Source organism: Lepisosteus platostomus, chromosome 2, assembly GCF_059453375.1.
Source record: "Lepisosteus platostomus isolate fLepPlt1 chromosome 2, fLepPlt1.hap1, whole genome shotgun sequence".
NCBI classification, from domain to species: Eukaryota; Metazoa; Chordata; class Actinopteri; order Semionotiformes; family Lepisosteidae; genus Lepisosteus; species Lepisosteus platostomus.
This window is the reverse complement of record NC_142612.1, coordinates 11,115,777-11,139,275: the sequence shown is the minus strand read 5'-3', so window position 1 is coordinate 11,139,275 and position 23,499 is coordinate 11,115,777. Positions and strand designations below refer to the sequence as shown.

At 39.3% G+C, this 23,499-nt stretch overlaps 1 protein-coding gene across 1 annotated transcript; it reads left to right on the top strand.

Annotated features, from left to right (window-relative positions):
• Positions 1-576: 576 nt before the first annotated feature.
• On the top strand, positions 577-21,565 carry slc9a2 (solute carrier family 9 member 2). The gene is made up of 12 exons (XM_088597587.1): positions 577-1,226; positions 2,140-2,603; positions 6,867-7,117; positions 7,453-7,670; positions 13,570-13,769; positions 14,025-14,114; positions 14,404-14,474; positions 14,884-15,048; positions 15,589-15,685; positions 16,981-17,097; positions 18,141-18,216; positions 20,858-21,565. Exons 1-12 carry the CDS (start codon positions 962-964, stop codon positions 21,277-21,279), a joined length of 2,436 nt encoding a protein of 811 aa, XP_088453713.1. The 5' UTR covers positions 577-961; the 3' UTR covers positions 21,280-21,565.
• The last annotated feature ends 1,934 nt before the right edge of the window (positions 21,566-23,499 follow it).

Here is a 23,499-nt window from a genome sequence, read left to right as displayed (position 1 = left end):
GACAACGTCCCTTAACGAAAGTCAGCAGGAAGATATTGATAATTATATTTTCAATAGGCTTTAGCTTCCCAAAAAGTAGAGGTAGTACAAAAGATGCTTTTAACATACGTACAGTACGAAATTTGTCTGATCGCCCCACACTTTCCAAAAGAGAATGAGTACTGATGTAAATCAGAATTTCCTCCAACCTGCCAAAGGCAAATGATTAATCCTGGTGGCGACTTCCAGTTGAACAAAAAAAAAAAACTATCAGGTGTTAAATTGTAATTCAGTTCAACGTTTTGATTTAATCCGGATGAAACTCATCAATCAGGACATTTTGTCATTGATAATCCGAAAAGGCAACCGTTGTGCTGAGAGAAAAAAGACGACTGTACTTAAGAGTACTGAATTCTGAATTGTAGTGAGATTAGATACACAAAGTAACGAAAATAACAATACTGTATTTCTATACTTTATAGCAACGATGTTCTAGTGCCACCCGGTAGGTAATTTACTGAAAGTGCACACACAGGTATGGTGTCCTTCAGAATGCATTGAAAAGGAGCAGTTTAACAAGTTCTTCCGCTAGATTCTGTTCTTTGCTGTAGTTAGTTTGACAATGGAAAATGACCCAGCCCCACCCTCTCTACCTTTAACATACCGTAGGTAAAAGCTAGAACAGTCTAGGAATGTCCAGGAGCAAGAAATCGGCAGAGGAATAGACGGAAACAAGGGAATGATGTGGTACTCTTAATACAGTAATTAGCCAAAACAAGTTAAATTGGCATTTTGGATGACATTCATATTCTAGGTGGAGCTGCGTTTACAACACCGAACGCCCACGAACGCACTGATACCTGTACGGTTGTCTCCTCGTTATGGTCGCATTTTCTGCCTCTGTGGAGTGGAGTCACATAACATTGATTTTTTTTAACTTGCGTATTAAGGACACTGGCACTGAAAGTTTCACGGGGAAAAAATGCGTTCTTCAGACCGTGGGAGACTGTCCGTGTTTTTTATAACACTCTGGATTATATTTCTCAGTCAGGGCAATGGATGTCGCGGGGATATCGCTAAAAAGACTACAGCAGCTAAAGCTTCAACGGGCAAACCAGGTGAAGGCGTACAGGCATACCCAAATGCGGAGAAAGAGAACCTTCCACTTTTCACTATTAACTATCCACGCGTACAGGTTCCGTTAGAAATCACGCTGTGGGTGCTTTTAGCTTCATTCGCGAAAATTGGTAAGCAGGTCCTTTTTTTATGAAATTTTCTTATCTCGAATGAAATAAATAGGAACTTCTGTTTGATGACCTGTAAATCTTCATAAATGCCTGTTTTACTGTATATGATACTGGGTGCAGAACCATCAAGCGGAGGTCAAATTATTTTCTTGATAATCAGCTGATAGTAAAAAAAATGAATTAAAGAAAACTTGCCTGATCAGAATAGTCAATAAGTTTTTTACATCTTAGAACATTTCTCAGATCCTAGTTCACAGAATGTATCCATTAAGATATATAAAAAGGATACTAAGGTGATACTTTTACAAATATCTTGATAAGCAAAACAGAGGTGTAGGCCTTCGTATACCGTGCTGTCCCTCCATGTGAACATGTATAATGTTTCTGTTTTCTTGGTATCACAAAGAGTTCACAAACCAAATCAACGATAAGCGCATTTTAGACCTAACGCGGATACCTGTTGCTTATTATTCTTTATAGCACTGAAAATCTATTCATCCATTTTCCAACCAGGGTCATGGTCTGGGTTATGGGGGCACCGGCGCCTATACAGGCAAGCAGCGGGTACAAGGAAGGGTACACCTTGAATGGGATGCTATTCCATGGATGGGCAGGCACTGAGACATAAACACAGCCGACTTTCCCATAAGCCAATTAACGTACATTACCAGTATGTCTTTGGTCTGCGGGAGGAAACTGACTTGAAGAGAGGGGAAACATACAAACTCCACACAGACAGCACCCAGGGTCTGGGATTGACCCCAGGGCCCTAGTGCCGGAGGCAGCAATGCTGCCCACTGAACCACTCAGCACTGATAAACAGGATGAAATATTTCAAAGTTACTTTTTACAGTGGGAGATGTTGTTAATGTGTTTAGAATGTGCACTTTCAATTGTTGTGTGCTTTTTGCAGGTTTCCATGTTTACCACAAAATAACAGTATGGATCCCAGAGTCGTGCCTTTTAATTGCCATTGGACTGATTGTTGGAGGGATTATGCACTCTGTTCACGAGGAGCCGCCCGCAGTGTTGAGCTCAAATGTCTTTTTCCTCTACATGCTGCCTCCTATTGTGCTTGACTCTGGCTATTTTATGCCCACCCGGCCTTTCTTTCAGAATGTTGGCACAGTCCTGTGGTTTGCCATCGTGGGGACTCTGTGGAACTCCATTGGAATTGGGCTCTCCCTGTTTGCCATCTGTCAAATTGAGGCTCTTGGTCTCAAGGACATTAATATGCAGGATAACCTGCTTTTTGGCTCCATAATTTCAGCAGTGGACCCTGTGGCAGTGCTCACGGTGTTTGAAGACGTCAATGTAAATGAGCAGCTTTATATTGTGGTCTTTGGAGAGTGCCTGTTCAATGATGCTGTCACTGTGGTAAGTCTCTACTGGAGAATGCGTCGGATGTTCTTTTTTCACAGTAAGCAAAAAAAGATGACGAACCTAACCAGTCCAGTATTACACCTGCTGCTATGTCTTGAACAAATAAGATCTACCATGAATTAATAAAAAAAGCAGTATCCAACCTAAACTGGCTCATTGCAACTACCTACTTGATACACCACAAAGTTATGATTCAAGATATTTGAAATCCTGTTTTTTTTCTTTAAATTGGTGATTGTAAAAAAAAAATGGGGATTGGTGATTGATAGCCTGTTATACAGTAAAAATGAAAAGGAGGAAACTGATTTACAATCTGATTAATTTTATGTTTAGTGCTTTGTTGATGCATTGACCGACAGGAAGGTTATTTTATTTATTGATATTTTTCCAGGATCCTATAAAGTAAAACAAAGATGGAGGCTACAGCTTGATTCAGCTGTAGTTCAGCATGATTGACTATATTTGACAGATAATTCCTTTTGACTTAAAACTACATAATCAAATCTCCACTTTCAGAAAGAGTGCAGTCTTATAAGAAAAAAGGTGCAGATGAGATAAGGTCACTCTGCTCAGATAGTTTGGTTGGTTAGCAAATAGGTACAAGGATCTCTTTCAGTCATTTTCTGAAAGAAGCTAGGGACCCAACTTCAACAGCACAGGTGGGTAGCCTGTTCTATGATCCTCCAAAGATTCCTCCAACGAAATTCCCTCCAGTTTTCAGTGTGAAATTCACTTCCACATAGTTTTCACATATCCCCTGGTCACTTTTGTTTCTGAAAGTCCATAGGGTTGACTTTGTTAGTGCCTTTGTGGATCTGGTATCAAATCACTTCGAAGTATTTTCTGTAAGGTTTAGATATTCATTTCAAAATCATGTCAAAATAGGACAGTGCTTTGTGACAAAAGATGTACAGTATGTGGTCACTCTTCCATGGACTGAATACTGTACATTGATATGTTTTTTTTATTAGGTAACCAAAATTTAACACAATGTTTTATATGAGGCCTTACAATTATAAGGTAACAAATCTTGATATTTAAGTTCTTACTACTTTGTTATGGAAATTGGAAGTTTTACTACATGCATTTCACTCTCATTTGATTTGAAATGGACTCATCAATAACAATTCTTCCTAACTCCAAAATGTAAAACTAGCATTGCAGTTCCCCTTTAACAAGGTTTAAATACTTACTGTAGCTCCAATCTGGTCTGGATCAAGGAGCTTTCACCTTTAGTTTTTTCTTTTCTTTGTTGTCTTGAGGCCTCCCAACTGCCTGTTTTAAACTGTCTTCCTGGACTGTTAATTGACACTTAATCATTTACCTAGAACTTAAGTAAGGTAAACCAAGGTAAACTTTGTGACTTTTTTGATAATTGAATCTGAGACCTATACTGTACATCTCAGCAAACATCCCCCTTTGCTTTGAAGCTGAAATGCTGACACTAGACGCTAGTTCTCCGTTGTATCTAGATACTATTGTATCACTTCATAACAACACATTAAACAACATCTGGTAAATATTTGCCCTATCAAACATTTTGTCCTTCTTACAGTGTAAATAAGCACTTATTATGAATATCTACCATTTCAGTTTCTGCTGCTGATGACTGGGTTTTTCCCTATTTAAATGAGTTACATTCAAAGTTCATGTTTGAGAATTTGTTTGAATTAGCCATTCCACTCTAAATTGTCTTGCATTTTTCTGTATATCTGTGCTACAACAATTTGGTACTTATCTCAATGAGATATAATTTATTGTATCTGTATACAGTATGTATATGTATCTGAGATAACTTTTGCAAAAGAATGGTTTCCAATGGCTGAGAAAGCTGAAGTCTTTTAATACACTTTTTCTCAGCCATGTGTTCTTCATTGATTACGTGAGCAGTTGTACCTAATCAATGTTGAAAAAGTTCTTGTAGAAGATAATCACTGATTTAAGGCTACTTTTCAGTTTGTTTCCAAGGTCTGCAAATTTGTTTGTGTGACATTTCTTATTTTAAAGTGTCCCTTTTTATTCACTTAGGGCTCATCTTAGCAGAACCTGTGATATAATGAATAGCGCTTCGAAACACCATGTAATGTGTCTGTAGGTTTTGTACTTTAGGTAAAAAAAGATGATACCATTTTGTCTTGGTGTTTAGTTGCTACTGATTCACCTGTTTCCAACAAAGTGTAATTGGCTGTAATTAATCATTCACCATCTGTTGGCAGCAAAAGGAATATGTTTTAGCAACACAGAGAAGGTGTATGTGCATTAAACTAATACTGATTACTAAAAGATCCTTAAAAGTTTTGAAAAACAAAATGTGGATGTCAGATTCTACTGATATATACAGTATGTACAAACACTTGATTTAATTAATAAAGCCAGTGATCTATTTGGCTGTATGTAGCATATGGAAAGTTAAAGTACAGGTAATATTTAAAGCAGGCAGATAAAGTAGTTTAGTGGTAGAGTTTATATTATTTAACTTGATATGCTTCATAATTTGTTTTCTTTAGCTCTTTTGTTCCCAGTAAGCGGGCGTTAGTTCTGTTTGTTAGCTTTGTCAGTCGCATCAGTCTTACCTATATTAATAGCTGCTTTGTTATCTCAGTATGTCACGGAAGTTTACTTCTTAATATGTCATGGAAATGTACTTCTTAATATGTCATGGAAATTTACTTCTTAATATGTCATGGAAATTTACTTCTGAGAACAGCTGCTATTCTATCTCATTTCCTTGTAAATTGTTTATATTTAATGTTTGTTACCAGTATGCATTTCCTTATACTTTTGCATGTATTTAAAAAAATGGTTTCTGCAGCGAACTGTGAGCCTCTTAATGGTTCATGACAGAAAAAGAAAAGTGTTTAGAAAGTTAAAGTAGAGATCTATCACCGCTGTTTTGGCTTTAGGTTTTAGAGTTCACTAGCCATTTATAAAAATATACTACTACTATTATATTGCATAATATCCTGCAGACCTCAGAAATTAGTTATCTGTAAAAGGTCTACCATGTAGTCCCCTGTCTTTCAGCCTACAAGGATCAGTAATTGTGAGTACTGTGATTTAATTTTCAGATTTCAGATTGTAAAATGCTGGCCACATTTTTCTAATGTCTATCTTTATATTTTAGGACATACTGTAGGTCATGAGATGTAATGGTTTTCTTTAGACTTTTGATGTCCTACTTTTTTATATGTTTCTTGGACTTCCAACACATTGCTATATTTTTCTCTTTTGGAAATATGTCTTGCCATGGTTCTTGACAATCTGTGAACATATTGTTTAAAAGCACTTTATACAGTGATTATTAAGTGCTTCAGCTTCTTACTGAGTTCCCATTTATTGTGTCTGAGACTTTGTATTAATTCTATAATATTTAAATTAGAGATATAAGACAGACTGTATTGTAGAAAATCTTTTTTTGTACTGCAGTTTCCACTTTTGCATCAGAGACATGGTTCGGCACTGTGTCAGACTTGTATGCACAGGGCTAAAATATCATCTACTGCTCTAATTGTGTCAGTTCCATTTTGAATGCATTGCCTTATACTAATTGTCTAAAGGCTGCTTGCATTTCAGTGACAAAGACCTCTACATAATGTACAGTAAAGTGGAAGCTTTTGAAGGACTGGATAAAGACTGTCTCTCCAACACTAAATTACTGAAGGGAATTTTCTTGTCTAATTCTGTTTTTTTTTGTATTTCTGCCATGTTTTTTATAGGGTTTTCTCTTAAATCTTTCTGACTCTACCTGATCTTCCTCTCAAAAGTTCCCCTTGGCTGCCATCCTTTGATACTCACAATTATGAAATTCATCACCATATTAATAAATGTTTCTTTCCTCGAAGGGCACAAATGACATAAGATTTATAAAAAGCATGTTAAATGTTTTACCTCTAAGTTTCTTCTCAATGCAAAAATAAATATCAGGTACAGTCAGAGAGTTAGCACCACAAAGTCATGAAGTCTTACATCTATTTTGTTTAATTATACGAAACATAATCAAAACAAACCGTTTTGCCAGTGGACTTTCGGCATTTGGAAAAGCTATCTGTGTGGTAATACGTTTTGAAGAGAAAAAACTTATAGCTGTAATGGTTTATATTTGCTACATGCTCATCTCCATACGATTGCTATAGAATGTCACAATTGTTCAAACATGTCTTCTTTTCCCAAAGACTAATGTTTAGGCTTAAAGGAGTGAAAGTCAAATCACTCCTTTACCATCCTCTCCTGGTGAACATGATTCTCCTCTTTCCTCAGGTGTTATACAACATGCTCACCTTTGTAGCAGATATGCCAGAAGTGGAATCTGTCGATGTCTTCCTTGGCATTGCAAAGTTTTTTATTGTCGGGGTTGGAGGAATGCTGTTTGGATTTCTGTTTGGGTTTATGGCGGCATTTACGACACGGTTCACAACCAATGTCCGATCAATCGAGCCTCTCTTTGTCTTCATGTACAGCTACCTTGCCTATCTGATAGCAGAGATGTTGTCAATTTCCAGCATCATGGCGTAAGTATACATAGTGGCCTAATTAGCACAGATTCAACAGGATACACCATAGACCATGCTAAAAATAGATAAAACACTACGGAAATCTGAAATCATTGTTTAACTCATTCTACTCGAATATGTATACAATCAATGTAGATCAGCACACAATGTAGATACAACAAAAGTATAAAACTTTCAGAAAACTTTCAGAAGTTATTAGAAATATGCCTATGTATAGTATATTTTGTAATAAAATCTTTATCCTTGACATATATACAAATGTCAATTAATTAAATGTTCTGTGCACTGGAGGACAGAACTTCTCAGTGACATCTTTTTCCGCTTATCCTTAGCATTATAATGTGTGCCTTGACGATGAAGTACTACGTGGAGGAGAATGTGTCCCAGAGGTCCTGCACCACCATCAGACACGTTATCAAGATGTTCGGCACTGTTTCAGAGACCCTCATCTTCTTCTTCCTCGGAGTTGTAACTATTACAACTAACCACGAGTGTAACTGGGGCTACATCTGCTTCACCATCTTCTTCTGCTTTTTTTGGAGGGGATTAGGTGACATTTGTTTTAATTTTATACAGCTGTTCTTACAACAGATGGTAACTGCTTCCTTTCAAAGAAGGGATACCACACAAAGGTTCTTGAATAGAGTAGCGTGACTACTGTAGGATTTATGAATGTCATAAAAAGATCAAATAGATAAAGTATCTGTCAGTTACCGACATTTGAATTAGAAAGTATATCATTGATTGGGTGTTGCATTTCAAAGAAAACAAATATCTGATTCTCAGGTTGCAGAGAAATATTACAATGAATTATGTACTGTAAGAGGACCAGGGGAAGGGTCATTTATAACCGGTATTTCCGTAACGAAACACTGGATATACAAGATATAGACCTAGGCAAGATGGCCACCAAGGATAACCAGCTGACCCGCTGTTGGAAAAGATCTATGCAGCGGAACAATGAGACCCAGGTGAGCTGCGTCAGGAAACAGAATATAAATGTCCCAGAAGCAGCGAGCCGGCCCGGAAGTCGATAAGGTGAAAGCGTTTTGATGGAAAGAGAGATTTAGGATTGTGCTGGATGGAACTAAAGAATAACGGACTATTGGATACGGTATATGACAAAGATTTACGGACTTCGACTTGGATACGGTGCGGATTAGTGTGGACATACGGGCTCGAATATTTGGATCGTTTAAGGATACTGGCAACGGATTACGGAACAGATTTGGAAAACATACGGACAGAGGACAAAAGAAGATCAGTGTGGTGTGAGTTACATCTCTTTTACACTTGTTTTCCCCCAGCGATACCACAATTGGTGGAGGATGCGGGCACTCGCTGCTCGGGTTTGAGAATCAAAGAAAGTAAGTTTTTTTGTGTGTGTGTGTGGGTTTCGCTTTGCGTGTGTGGAGAGAAACAATGGAACAGCTAATACAGCAATTGTCCCAGGCCACCCTCGCCCAGTTTCAGGCTTTAAAAGGACGGCAAGAAGCTATCCAAGCGCAACGGGAGGCAAATCAAATTCAAACCGAAACTAACGAACGAATTATAGAGGGGCAGAAATTAGTACGGGAAGAATTGCAAGGATTAGGGGAAGAATTCAGGCAGACCCCAGTAACAGGGAGAGACACCGTTCAGGCTGAACAAATTGGGCTACAAAAGATGACAGAACTTGATGATGTGGAGGCATATTTAACCACATTTGAAAGAACTGCATCTCGAAATGCATGGCCCAAGGAGCAATGGGCCGGTAGAGTAGCACCTTATTTAATTGGAGAAGCCCAAAAGGCCTATTATGATTTAAAAGAAGAAGATGCAGAGAATTATGAGACTCTGAAAAAGGAGATTTTGGCAAGACTAGGGGTAACCATGGCAATGCAAGTGGTCTGGTTTCACAATTGGAGATACCAAATGGACAAGCCTATGAGGTCTTGGACGTTTGACCTGGTACATCTGGCAAAGAAATGGCTCCAGCCAGAAGAATTAAACCCAGGACAGGTGGTAGAAAAGGTTGGTGTTGGATCACTTTGTGAGGAGTCTGCCTGTTCATCTGAAAAGGAAAGTGAGTGATGGGGATCCCCAGACACTAGATCAGGCAGTGGATTTAATGGACAGACAACCTGCCACGGAGGCCTTGATTAGGGAGGAAAAGGGAGACTTTCGAAAAGAGGAGAGAAGCAGCCCCAAGAGTCTGGAAACTGAAATGAAGTATCGGCTAATAAAGTACAATGATTATCGAGGACCTATACAGTTTAAGAAACCTCTTGAGGAAAGATCAGACTCGAGGCCCCGACCATGGAAAGAAACCAGACGATGTTTTAATTGTCATGAAGAAGGGCGTTTAGCCAGCCAACTGCCTGTCAGAACCCATGCAGGTAGACCCCAGAGATGAAGCCAAGTGTAACTACCTTACAGCACGGGTCCCAACCTGTGAGGATCCCCATCTTACGAAAATCGAGATGGAGGAGAACCCGTCGGGGCCTTGTTGGACTCCTGCAGTACTGTGACCCTGGTGACCCCTACAATACTTCCTGGAGAACTGGAGATCTGGAGAACAGAGGGGATACCCATTACTTGCATTCACGGGGATACCAAGGTCTATCCGACAGTAGAAATTAGCATCTCTACGGAACAGGGGACCTACCGTTCAACTGTCGGAGTGGTTGAGCAGTTGCCTTACCCTGTGGTACTGGGACAAGACTGTCCCTACTTCCTCCAAACTTGGAATACTGTCCAAACAGCTAGGTGAAGACCAATTCCCTGTCCAGAAGGCCGAGGTGACGCCCCTAATGATGTCCCAGATGAGACAGACCCACAAGAAGGAGGAACTGGACCTGGAGATGAATTTGTAAATATGGATTTACCAGACTTGGAGCCACCCGAACATCGTGGTAGGTTTGGGACCACCCAATTAGATGGAAATTTGAAGCATGCGTGGGGACATGTCAGGAAAATTGATGGGAAGTGGTGTACTGACCCTAGTACATTGAGTTAACCCTATTTCATGATAAAACATAATCTCCTCTATCAGGTGCAGCAGAAGGGACAGGAAGAAGTGGAACAACTTCTGATTCCCCAGGCCTACCAGATGAAGGTCCTTAACTTGGCCCATGTCCACCTCCTGGGTGGACACCTAGCGGTGAAGAAGACGTCTGAGAGACTACTCTCTAGGTTCTTTTGGCCAGGGATCTATAAGGCCATTGAGAAGTACTGTCGGGAATGTCCGGAGTGTCAGAAAACTGCTCCACAACCTTATTATAGAAACCCTTTGATTCCCCTCCCAATTATTGAAACCCCCTTTGAACGGATTGGGATGGATTTGGTGGGGCCCCTGATCCGAACCACCAAAGGTCACCAGTATATTCTAGTGATAGTGGACTATGCTACAAGGTACCTCGAAGCCATTCTGCTGAGAGCTGCCACCGCCCAAAATATAGCTAGGGAGCTAGTACAACTGTTTGCTCGGGTCAGAATTCCTAAAGTGATCTTAACTGATCAAGGAACTCCTTTCATGTCTAAAGTCATGCGAGACTTATGTAAGCTACTGGGAATACACCAGATCCGAACCTTGGTCTATCACCCTCAAACTGACGGGCTAGTCGAACGTTTTAATAAGACCCTGAAAAGCATGCAGAGGAAGGCTATGCAAAAGGATGGGGGGAAACAATTGGGATCAGCTGCTCCCGTATCTCATGTTCGCGGTACGAGAAGTGCCACAGGCCTCAACCGTTTTTTCCCCCATTTGAATTGCTATACTCTCGGAAACCATGGGGCCTATTAGAATCTTGGGAACGGCTACCCTCACCTTTACAGACCATCATCGAACAAGTGGAACAAATGAGAGAAAGAATAAACGTTATTGTTCCCAATGTGAAAGAAAAGCTGGAAAAGGCACAGGCTCAACAAAAACAAGTTTATAATAGGGGAGCTATTGCGAGAGAATTTCAACCGGGTGATAAAGTACTGGTATTAGTTCCGACCCCGGAATGTAAATTCTTGGCCTCCTGGCCGGGCCCTATGAGGTGGTGGAAAAGGTGGGACAGGTCAACTATAAGGTCAAGCAGCATGACCGAAGACGGCAGCATCAAATCTACCACATCAATTTATTGAAGAAATGGCATGGGACCGAAGTTCTGCTCACCCACTTCTCCCATGACCCGTTGGAAGAAGAAACGGGAGCTGTAGCCATGGGAGACCTGGCTCCGCCTCAGAAACTGGAACTACAAGAATTCCTGTCCCAAAACAAAGATGTTTTTTTCCCTGACACCTGGTCGAACCCGTCTTATACGACATAAGATTACCACGGAACCAGGGAAGAAGGTAAGACTACCCCCGTATCGAGTACCTGAAGCTAAAAGGAAATTGATTAAAGAAGAGGTGGAAAAGATGCTAGAAATGGGAATAATAGAAGAATCCCATAGTGAGTGGGCTAGCCCGATAGTTCTGATCCCCAAGCCGGATGGAACTATTCGATTTTGTAACAACTTGAAACGGTTAAATGAGATCTCGCTGTTCGATGCATACCCCAAGCCCCGTATTGATGAACTAATCGAGCGATTAGATAACGCCTGATACATCAGCACCCTTGATCTTACGAAGGGATATTGGCAAGTGCCGCTGGCCGAAGAAGACAAAGCCAAGACCGCTTTTGCCACACCTGAGGGGCTATATCAGTATAGGGTCCTACCCTTCGGTTTGCATGGCGCTCCCGCAACATTCCAAAGATTAATGGACCAAATACTGAGACCATATCGTGATTTTGCAGCTGCCTACTTGGATGACGTTGTGATCCATAGCACGACATGAGAATAACATTTACAACACCTGGAAGCAGTGGCTGGAGCTTTGCGAGCAGTAGGATTAACAGCCAACCCAAATAAATGTTGTCTGGGGGCTCGGGAAGCCAATTATCTTGGTTATACGATCGGGAGAGGATTGGTCATACCCCAAGAGCAGAACCTGCTCCAAAGAAGCAAATCCGAACATTTTTGGGACTTGTGAGTTATTATCGACGTTTCATTCCAGGGTTTGCCTCCATTGCCGCACCTTTGCACGATTTAACAAAGACGAGTTCTCCGGGAAAAAATAAAATGGACAGACTTGGAAGAGAGGGCCTTTCAAGACTTAAAAACATCTCTCTCTTCTCAACCCGTCTTACAGGTACCGGACTTCAATAAACCTTTCATGGTACAAACTGATGCTTCTGACACTGGAATTGGAGCCATACTCTTGCAAGAAATTGATGGACTGGAGCATCCTATTCTATATATTAGTCGCAGGTTAAATCCTGATGAAAAACACTATTCTACCATAGAGAAAGAATATCTAGCCATAAGATGGGCCCTGGACTATTTGAGGTATTATTTATTAGGAAGACGGTTTAGGACAGGAGAGATTTAGGATTGTGCTGGAAGGAACTAAAGAATAACAGACTATTGGATACGGTATGACAAAGATTTACGGACTTCGACTTGGATACGGTGTGGATTAGTGTGGGCATATGGGCTTGGATATTTGGATCGTTTAAGGATACTGGCAACGGATTACGGAACTGATTTGGAAAACATACGGACGTAGGACAAAAGAAGATCAGTGTGGTGTGAGATGCATCTCTTTTACACTTGTTTTCCCCCGGCGACACCACAGTACAGTACTTGCCCTTTCCTGAGTACTGAAATTAATTGCTATGGATTGCTTTATGAAAGCATGAAGACAGCAGGCATAGATGATAAAAACATCATACCAGTTTAAAATTTGCATTTTAAACCAGGTAAAAGTTAGTTTTTGCAAATAATGTTTGTCCTGACAGTTTGTGTTTGTATTTGTGCGGCAAGTTCCAAGCATTTTGGAACATTTTTCAAATAAAGTATATAAAAACATGATAATTGCTTTATTTACCTAGTTAATCTTTTTTTTTGCTCAATGCACTTAGTACATCTGTCCTTCAAACTAGTACTTTTCTATTACTAGAGTTCTGCTCCATTCATCACTTGTCAGTTTTGAACCTCAAGGTAACTGATTTTATATGGACCAATCAATCACCAGGAGCTAGATACAGCTCTTCAAACCCACTGTAACAAGGAAGAAACCAAAGCACGTACTGTAGGGACAACCCACACATACAACTTGCAAACTCTGCACAGAAAGCACCCTAGTATAGAATCAAACCACGGAGCCAGGAACTTTAAGGCTGCTCTTTGGTTCACAAAATGTGGAAAAGTAGTTATTTGTTAGCAGTTGTTAAGTAGTATATAAATGCTATTGCACATAATTGTTCCCTATATGGAATTGAAACCAGGATCATTGCATTTCTAGAAGTCTTTAAAGTCAAACTATAATGACAATTGTCACAAAGCATGTGTTTGGTAAAGTGAAATCACTATAAATGTCTATATTTGGGAGAACTTTCCTGTTTTTTTAAATATCCTTCTTTTTTTTTCTTCCAGGCGTCCTTGTCCTGACCCAGATTATCAACCCTTTCCGAACCATACCTTTCAACTTCAAGGACCAGTTCGGCATAGCTTATGGTGGTCTTCGGGGGGCTATCTGCTTTGCCCTGGTGTTTCTCTTGCCCAATAGTGTGGCAAGAAAAAATTTATTTGTCACCGCAACCATTGCAGTGATCATGTTCACTGTCTTCATTCAGGTATTGCACACCTTGTTACCATCATTGCCTGAATTTTTAAGATTGTTTTTGTTTGCACAAATTACGTCAGCTGTCCTGGTGTAGAAAGTAGAGACACTTGAATACTGTGATGTTCCTAACCTGAGAAATTACACCTTAGACCTTTGGTCTTTGGTTTTGATTCAGTGGTGAATCATCTAGGAGTGTGTATGGGGAGTGTTATACAAACCATTGCTTACTGTGCTTTTCAAATGGTTTCTTCTGCATTGGCTACAGGGCATCAGCATTCGGCCCCTGATAGAGTACATGAATGTCAGGAGGACAAACAGGAAGCTGGATACCATTAATGTGGAGATTCACAGTCGGGCAAGTGGCGGCCAATTTGTTTATTTTTTCTACATTTTCTCAGAACTTGGTTTCCCGTGAGTAAATGCTGCTGATTCACTATTGACCATGGTGAAATTACTGCTTGATAGTAAATAAAAATAGTAATGCTGAAATAAGCTTCATTTCTCCTGTGACCCTGTGTTGGATAACGCAGTTGGATGGATAAACTATGGCAAATATGATATAGCCTTCACATTCTAATTTTCTGTTATGATTTCATAATGTAACTACTGATTATAACTGATAAGTGTCCCCTTCCTTTTGACAGCTCATGGAGCATACGATTGTGGGTATTGAAGACCTTTGTGGACAATGGAGTCACTACTACTGGAAAGACAAGTAAGAATTGGTGGTTAAATCATGGTTGTACTGTTTTAGTACTGACATCGAACAAAAAGATGAATGTGGTGATCAATAAACTAAAATGTAGTTTGTAGTAAGATTTTTTTAATTGCTCAAATGAAGATATGTCATCCTATATTAATAGACTGACAATATCTACACCATTTCTTTCAGTATTGAGTACTGTATATTGGGAACACCCACGTTACTCTTCAGTCCCTTTTTGGATAGCCATGGTTTATAAGAACGGGATTCTCTCCGTGGTGAGGTTTTCTGAGGGGAAAAAAGATTATGGGTCACATTAGAAATAGTGGCTGCTACACACTATTTTTAAACTATAAAACATGCATCATATCGGTACCTTACATAAAAAGTGACAAGAGATGTGTTTTATATTCACTGACAGGTTTAAAAAATTTAATGACAAAATCCTTAGGAGAATTCTCATTAAAGAAAACAAGGCAGAGTCCAGCATTGTTGCATTATACAAGAAGCTTGAACTGCAGAATGCCATGGAGCTGCTGGATACTGCAGGAGACTTAAGCGCTGCTCCCTCTGTGATATCTTTAAAGTAAGTGCTTCATCTCTATTGTAGATCTTCATGCTTATAAATAATAAGGTTTCAAAATAGTTTTGAGGAACATCCAAAGAAGACCTAGACTGTAAAATGCATGTATTTGTAAGGCACTGTAAATGAAATCACTAAATATATTCATAGCTTTCTACTAAATAAAACAATGCATTATCCTTTTAAAATCAATAGTTGTACTTTCCTTCAAAAGACACTTGTAATCTCATTGCAATACAGAATACTGACCTGAAAAGTACACTTTTAACTGATCTTCTTAGCCAAGGATTGAAAAGTTCTTTATCGTAAAGCTTCTCCAGAGTCCCCAAATAAAAACAGAGCTGCTGATCCCAAACCACATCATTCACATCCCAGAAGGGCCTAGTCCCCAGTCTTAGCATCCGAAAACTCATAAGATCCAGATGTTGGTGAAATGACTATTGGTTATAACCTCTTTCGAATTTAGATTAGACAATAAACACTGGAACATTTCAGAAGTGGTTAAGCCCCTAGGATGTAACACTTGTTTTTCTACATCTACAGTGAGGACAAACCTTCTAAACCAAAGACTTTCTTACCGGACGAGTTGAGGAACATGCATGACATGTTGACCAAGAATATGTACAAAATCCGACAAAGGGTATGCCAGTCAAATATTCAGTAAATAGGTTATCTGTGTTTTTTTTCTTGATCTTTTAATCTAAATGTCTTCTTCTTAAAAAGGGGTTCAAGAGCTATTTCAGGAGATATGTTGAAAACAGTGCATTTTAAGGCAAGAGGAATATTATTGTGCAACAGTATACAGCTTACAATTTGTGGAAGTAGCCTTAAGGGTGATTCTACTCCTTAACAGTCATACCGTTTGTCTGAATTTCAAAACAACATATTCAGAAACTGTAGTAGGTGGCACACTGGTGCAGTAATTAGCATTGTTACCTCAAGGCCCTGGGTTCCATTCCTGGGGTGCTTTGTGGGGTGGTTTGTTTGTTCTAGATAAATAGTGAATAGACTATTTTTGTATTTTGTTATTAATGACAGCTCATGTATTTCTTATCTGACTAGTTTAGATTTGGGGTTTTCTGATCACATGACTATTCTTTTTGATCTGACCTTTCCTGTGTCTCTTTTTTTTTATGCCCATGTTTTTCAAACTGTGTTCAAATGCAAATGTGCACCGATAAATTGACAATGTTAGGTTTTTTGATTTGTGGTCTTTCTATAATTTCTTGTCTTTGTTTTGGAAGTGTGCAGCTGCTCCGTGTGTCGCTAATACATGCATTGGACCCATGTTAAAATACAGCCTGTTGCCTTGCTTTGCTTGTAGTACTGTACTACAAAATGACCAGAATCTACAAAGCCGGTTTACTGTAAACTGAAGGCACATTTCTAGTTAAAGAGTCATGAAAGAATTACTTTATAGAATATAGGGATGCAGTGTCAATGCCTAGATCCACCTATTTTTCTTATAAAGAAGAATGCTTGATTTAGCCATAAATCTGTTGCTAAAGCCAAGGTCTCCTATCACATTACCTGCTTCATCTTATTTGTGCAGTGTTTTAAAGGCTTTTTTACAACTAAACTTAGGCTCCTTAGGTTTGGAGTATCTGGCATTTGTTGTTCCCCTTTAGACCATCCCAAAGGGGGTGCTCCACGCCATTGTTTTCTCCTGGTTTTGCTTTTTCTTAATTTGCTTGTTTTTGTTTTTGGCTATTGTGATATAGTTTGACTGCATTTAAACATCATATTATTATAATTGTTATTGTGATGACATCACATGGAAACACATCTACCTTACATAATCATTGACAGTTCTAATGTGTGGGGCATTTTTTCATGCAGATGTCAAGAATCTAAAACTTGAATAGTTTGTAGGGAAGAAAGATGACAAAGGTTTTATTCTGGTAATTCAGGCACTTTCATTTCCTTGCCTTGTAGACCTTGTCCTATACCAGCAAGTATGCTCTGCCAGATGACAGTAAAACACAAGAAATCTTGATTCGCCGTCATGCCAGCATGAGGAGAAGTTTGAGAGGAAGAAGCTTACAGAGACCCGTGAGTTTTTAAGAATAATACTTTACACAGATCAGATGTGCTTTCTAAAGGAATAGCTTTGTTTTGATTGGGAAGTATTCTAATTAAATGACTCAATATGTATTGTGTGTGCAATCTGATCCTGATGCATACGGGGGAAAACGGGGCCTTAGTAAATAAGAGGTTTATTTTGCTGTTTCACAAGAACCCAGTTTTAATGTGAGGTTACAGCTGGTTCCAGGGAAATACTATAATTTAGACTAAGAAAATGTATGTTTTTGCATGAGGCCTTTTTGTACTTAATCTGACCTTGATTGTGATAGTCTGAGGTGCATCCTGAAGACTCTGGCATCTGTACCAGCCTTTCCCTGGTGCCCCCCCTCCCACCCCTAGTGTTCTGGGTACAAATACCTCCTGTTCCCTGTTTTAAAATCACTTCCACATAGACTCTTGTTCTCTCTGCTCCATGTTGAACTTTTAATTCAGAAAGTCCCTAGGGTTGAATTAAAATAAGCAACGTGAGTATGCTTGCAGCATTAATGGACTTGTGCCATTTTGACAAGATGGGTTTCAAACTGTGTAGGAGCTTAAAAGTAATACGTTCTACTCTTGAATAAGTTGTAGAAAATGAATTAATATCAATACTACAGCATTAATCCAAAGCAACATGGGATTAGTGGTAAGAAAACTTTTTGTCCTCAGCCAAAGCATGTCAGCTAATAAGCAGTACTCACTATCCTTTTTCTACAGTCGTTTCATGGCTCTATCTTGGTGAACTGTGTATTGGTGTAAGGGTTATGGACATATACAGTACCATTAGCAATTGAATGAGATCCTCAGATTGATTAACTGCTAGCAACCAAACAAACTAGGCTGGTTAAATGGACCCTTCTCGTTTGTATGACTTATGTTCTAAAACATAACAGCAACCACCCACCTCAAAACCTCAATAGGCACCTGAATGGAACACACCTTTTCCGTTTTATTTATACTTTGTTTTCCCCCCATTCTGGCTGTGTACTATGAGAAGTATTCACATTACATTGTTGTAATTTTCCTCACAGGTCACTGCCAAGTCACACAAATACTTTTCACTCCCTGCTGGCCAGAGTCTTGTGCACAGAAAAACCAGTTTTGCAGGTATGGTTTGAGATGTCACATTCTGTTACTCTGAATTTATCATTTGTTCAGTCAAATGAATTGTAGGAGACGCCTGGTGTCCCATTCAAATTTCTGGGACACAAAAACTTTAAAAATTTAAATAAAACACAAGTTTGAAATACTACTTAATTATTCATTGTATTTATGTAACACTTTTCATCCCAGAAGACCAGAAGCAAAAGTGCTTTACTGTCTTTCAGTTTCTTGAATAATTATTTAATAATAACCTTTCAATTAAAGTTATCTGCTGTTAATTCGGATTGGTGACTCCTTTTGATATGGTGAAGTATTGTGCAGCCTCTCCAAACTGTCCTCAGACAGTAACTCTCTCTCTTCTCACCTTTTCCTCTAAAAAACACGAATGGGCAGCACACTGCAAACTCTGCTTACCTGTTAGCACTCACTGCTTGACATCCACCAGTCTAGCCTGCATTTCACAGACTCTGAGTAAACCTGAGTTACTGATGCTTTTTAATTCGTTAATGCTGCGTACCTCTCTTTTGTTTTCTCTTTTCGTGACCTGCGGCTTTTGTATGTACTGTATGTCACACTATCCTTCTGGCAGCAGCAATTGCTGAACTGGAATCTCTGGTAACTCTTACATCTGCTTTGGCAATTTCACTAACCAGGATCCCTGGTGTGACTTTGTACCTCACTCACTCTCTGCTGGTGTCTCCCAAGGCTCGGTACATCACTAGTCTCTATACTTGCTGCCAAGGACAAAGGCTTTCCATATCACGTTTCTATGGGTGACTAAGATCCTCTTTTCTTACCTCTAACTCCTTTTATCTCCTGTTGGATGTATTCTCATACTTTGCCTTTCTAAACCTGACCTTTTCCTCTTTCCCTTTCTGCCGACTTCTTCCTCTCTAGTCCTCTTGATTCCTCCACCCTTTGCCCCCAAGAACCTATCAATCATTTTAAACCCCTTGCCCATTCCCATCACATTTCTGCCCTGGCTTGCTCCTGACACTTCTTCTTGGGAGATATCTGCCAGATCTAACCTTATGTATTTGTCACTACAGCTAGGTCAGGTCCTCATGCTCCCCCACCTGGACCATTGCAAATGACTCCTGGTCATCCCTCTTCACCTTCTCAACTTGCTCAGAACTCAGCATCTGGCGGGTCTTTTCTCTACCTTGCTACCTAGTGCCATACCGTTACTCTCCATTGAATCTGACATTTCCTAACACTCATTCGTGGCTGTTGCTGTCTTAGCCCACTCTGCCCCACTCTATTTCCAGCATGGCAGCCCGAGCTCTCTGCTCCTCTTCCTCTGCCACACTGTTTGTCCCTCCGCTATGCTCCCTCATTTTCAGGACCTGTTTGTTCATTTTCACAGTGGTAGAAGGAACTAACCATTGAAATCAGAGCTGCTTAGTGTCTGCTTTGAGCATCTCCTGAAGACTCCTAGCCCTGTGTAGTTGTCTTACCTACTGTACAACATGTTTACTGCTCGATGGTCTTTGTTTTCACTCTAGTCTGTGCTGCATAGCCATTGCGTTTACCTGCAATCATTTTATGCTTATTTTCTTCTGTATTTGAATGATTTCTTAACACATTATTTTGTAAGTTGCACTGCCTTAACTGCATGCAATCTTTATTTTTAATATTTGGTTGTAAATATGGCAGTGTTTAAATGTAGCTTGATCAACAATTTGCAACTTTCAGATTAAAGCTCCTTTTTAGGAGCTATAAAATAACAAAGTATCTCCCATCCATCTGGGGAACTTCCAGGTGGGAAATCACAGTTTGACAGGAACCTCCAGGTCCTTTGGGGAAAACATCTGTGATACAGCTTTAATGTGGAAAGTTCCCCTGAGCCATGCTGCTAGAACCTAGAATTATCTATCCCATTATTAAAGAAATAAGCTAAAATATTACTGTTAACACTGACAGCTGTAAGCATATTATACTTTTTTACATTTTTAAAATGCAAAACAATATATTGAAAATGGTCTATATTTTATACCTCAGATCTCTAAATAGTTTGGAATTCCTAAAGGTCCACTTCAGTTCAGTTAATGAATCAGTTTCTCTTCTCCACGTGATGTGCTGTGCAGTGGAGCTTGTGGTGCGTGATGACTTCCACTCAGCTCCCAGGAGTGTGCAGTGGGTCCTGTCCCATACATGACCTCCCTTGAGGTGAAATGTGTTATGTAGTATAAAAGCTAATAGCTGTTATTATAAGCAGATACAGAAAACATTTTATAGGAAATGGGGGAAAATACGCTTGGATGAAAGTAACTTCTCAATTCTGGTCTAAAAAATCCAAGACACAGGTAGGTACGTACTGCTGTACAACCTGAACCCACTGTATGTAAATACAGTATAATGTATGCTGTATTTTTGTCATGGAAGCATCAAAACTCATTTTGTTCAGCATCAATATGAAGACTAGTATTTCACTGAGCTTTTTATTCTCCTCATAATTTCCTTATTATGCACTGACTGTACAAATCCAGCCATTCAAAATGAGGGAGGTACTCTGCGTTAAACGTGGTGGACATGGCACAATATTCCACAATCTGCCGCATTTTTATTGTATTGGGTTTTACTGTATGTGGATTGCTGGGTGTTAAGGGGGGGATATGCTATGTAACCCTTTTTTTAATCTCAGCTAGCGAAGTCCTACCCCTGAAGAACTCTTCTGGCAGTCCCAGTGTGCTACCCAGAGCTGCACGACCAGCCAGAGCACCAGACCCTTCAAGGCCCATGATGCCACTCAGGAGACTGAACACTGTGAGGGAGGTGCCCAATACCAGGAACCGCCAGACCCCACTGTTGCATATTGAAGTTGAAGGAGAAGCTCGGAGGGGTCTGGGCTCCAAGAGGCAAGGCTCAAGCGCCAGCGACTCCCGGGTTTCCGTGCCAAGGCGGCAGATCGGTTTTCTCGCTGACAGAATCTCAGACAACAACAAAAATAAGGTTGAGGAGGAACTTCAGCCGCCTGTTGGCTGGGCCCCAGAGTTGCAGGATCCCAGGGACAAAGGAGCTAGCAACCCTCTGCTGCGAAGACCATGGGATTCACAAAGGCCCTGAGCAAGCAGTCCCACAGTGGACCTGGGAGTCTCTTCCCCCTCAGTCTGGGATTAGAGCTACTGTAGTAGGTGCGCTAATGGTTAGCTTGTGAGCCTAGTATTTTAAACTTAAACTTAAAATTTCATTCTGGTAAGTAATTGCTACTTTTTTGAAAGACTCAGATAAACTGAATGTATTAGAATCATCCACTGTAAGAATCATACATGTACTGTGTGTGTATATATATATACTATATAAGAATAATAATATGAGTGCTCTTCTTCAATATATGCAATATTCAGTATAATGTTGTATGTGACTTTATGATAAGATGAGCACTACGCTTAATCCACATCAAAAGTAAAAAAAAACTCTGTGCACTCTTATTCAAAGAATCATACATGTCTCTAGAAGCATCAGTAAGACAGAAGAAAAGATCACATACTGTTTGAGTGAATAATCCTTAAAAGAAATGGTCATTCTTAAAAGAAACCTACCACTTATTTAAATTTGTCATCTGTCCCTTTTCCCATTTATTTTATTTGAGTGTCTACAATCATTCAAGCGTTTTGAAGTTCTGAATGATCATGAAGTTGCTCCCTTTTAAACATGTGTACCTTAAAATCCAGTCATGTTCATGCAAGGCCATATCAGTTTATCATTGTTATTATTATCGTTGTATGGAAACTGTATTTTGTGGACTCTAATGTTCTACTTAGAAAAGTCCATAATTAAAATCTTATTCACATTACTATATCTAATGCGCATTTCCCATGTAGTAGAAAATATCAAATTGTCTAAGCTCCGCTATACTGGACTAGAGCCTCTGCGTTTCCACTTTACATCTGTGATAAAACCTACATGTCCTTATAATTGCTTGATGTTGCAGAAATAAAAACTAAACCAACATTACAATTAGTGACTTCCACCCTATCCAAATTGCAAAATAGTGAAAAATATCAATGTAACTTGCATAACGGCAAATTTTTTTTTTTGGGATTGGCTGAAAACCTGTCTCATTTCTTCGGGACAACTTGGTCGTTTTTTTTTTTATTCCCTTCAAGATTTTTTTGTTTAGAATAACAATTCATATGCAGGGCACCTCTCCCTACTCTGCACTCCTTCATGAAACTTGGTTAGGTCTGGAAAATATTTACTATTATTTTCAGACTTTGCAATACACACATTTCTGTTAGAATTTTGTTAGACTTAAATAATCATACATAGCCAATGAACAGGAAAAGCATGTGTACTGTACTACACCCTTTTAAACAAGTCCTGTAGCTGATAAGGCATCTGGGAAAACCTTGCACTTACAGTACCACAGGGTGATAAGCTAACTACTTCACTCCTTGTGCTCTTGATTAAAGAAATGCAGAAACTACTGATTGCACATGGACAATTCCAGCACAGTACTTTCTTTGTGCTTTCCACAACAGGACTGCAGTGTTGCTTTGGTGCCTTCTTAGTGGAAATTGGTGCTCATTGTGTTTCCAAAACAACATAAATATCTGGAGTTGACAACCACGTTAAAATTAATTGAACTACTTAGTAGAAATGAACATTTTTACCAGTAAAAAGTAGAATTTTAATGCCAATGAATAAAGGTTCTTCAGTAACTGTTCATCTAGTGACTAATGTTGCAAGGAGCTACTTAGAATGCTTTATTACCATTCTAAGTGAATATGTGAAGAAAGCAATAAGTTATTTTTACCATGGTTGTAATTTTTATCCATTCATGCTAAGCACAGGTTTAACTTGAAAGGTAAGTAGAAGTGATTCATTGAATGCAAGTTCTGAATGCAAGGAAGTTTCAGAGAGATTGTATTAACTTCACTGGCATTCTGAAAAAGGGATGTATATGTATGGAATCTAGATTAAACTGTTTTTTTTTTTTTTACTAAGTGGACACCATGGATATTTCTGAAATGTCTGTATGTTGTGAAAAATAAGTGTTTCATGGGAATTTTTTTTTTTAGTTTATGAAACGTGAAGGGACAGGGGTATCAGAATTGTGCTTAAGGAAGGTGTCAGTAAAGTTGTCCCTTAACTTAACTTTCCTACATCTTTTTGCAGTATGTCGAACACCATTTCCTGGTCTCTACTGAAGGTTATAAATTTGCTTGCGGTCACAATGGTTTACTATATATATGGTATATTGTAGATTAAGCTAAAGTTAAAGAATCCTACAGAGCAGTCTTCTGTTTAAGAAGGAAGACTTCCCCTGTATATCGCAATATT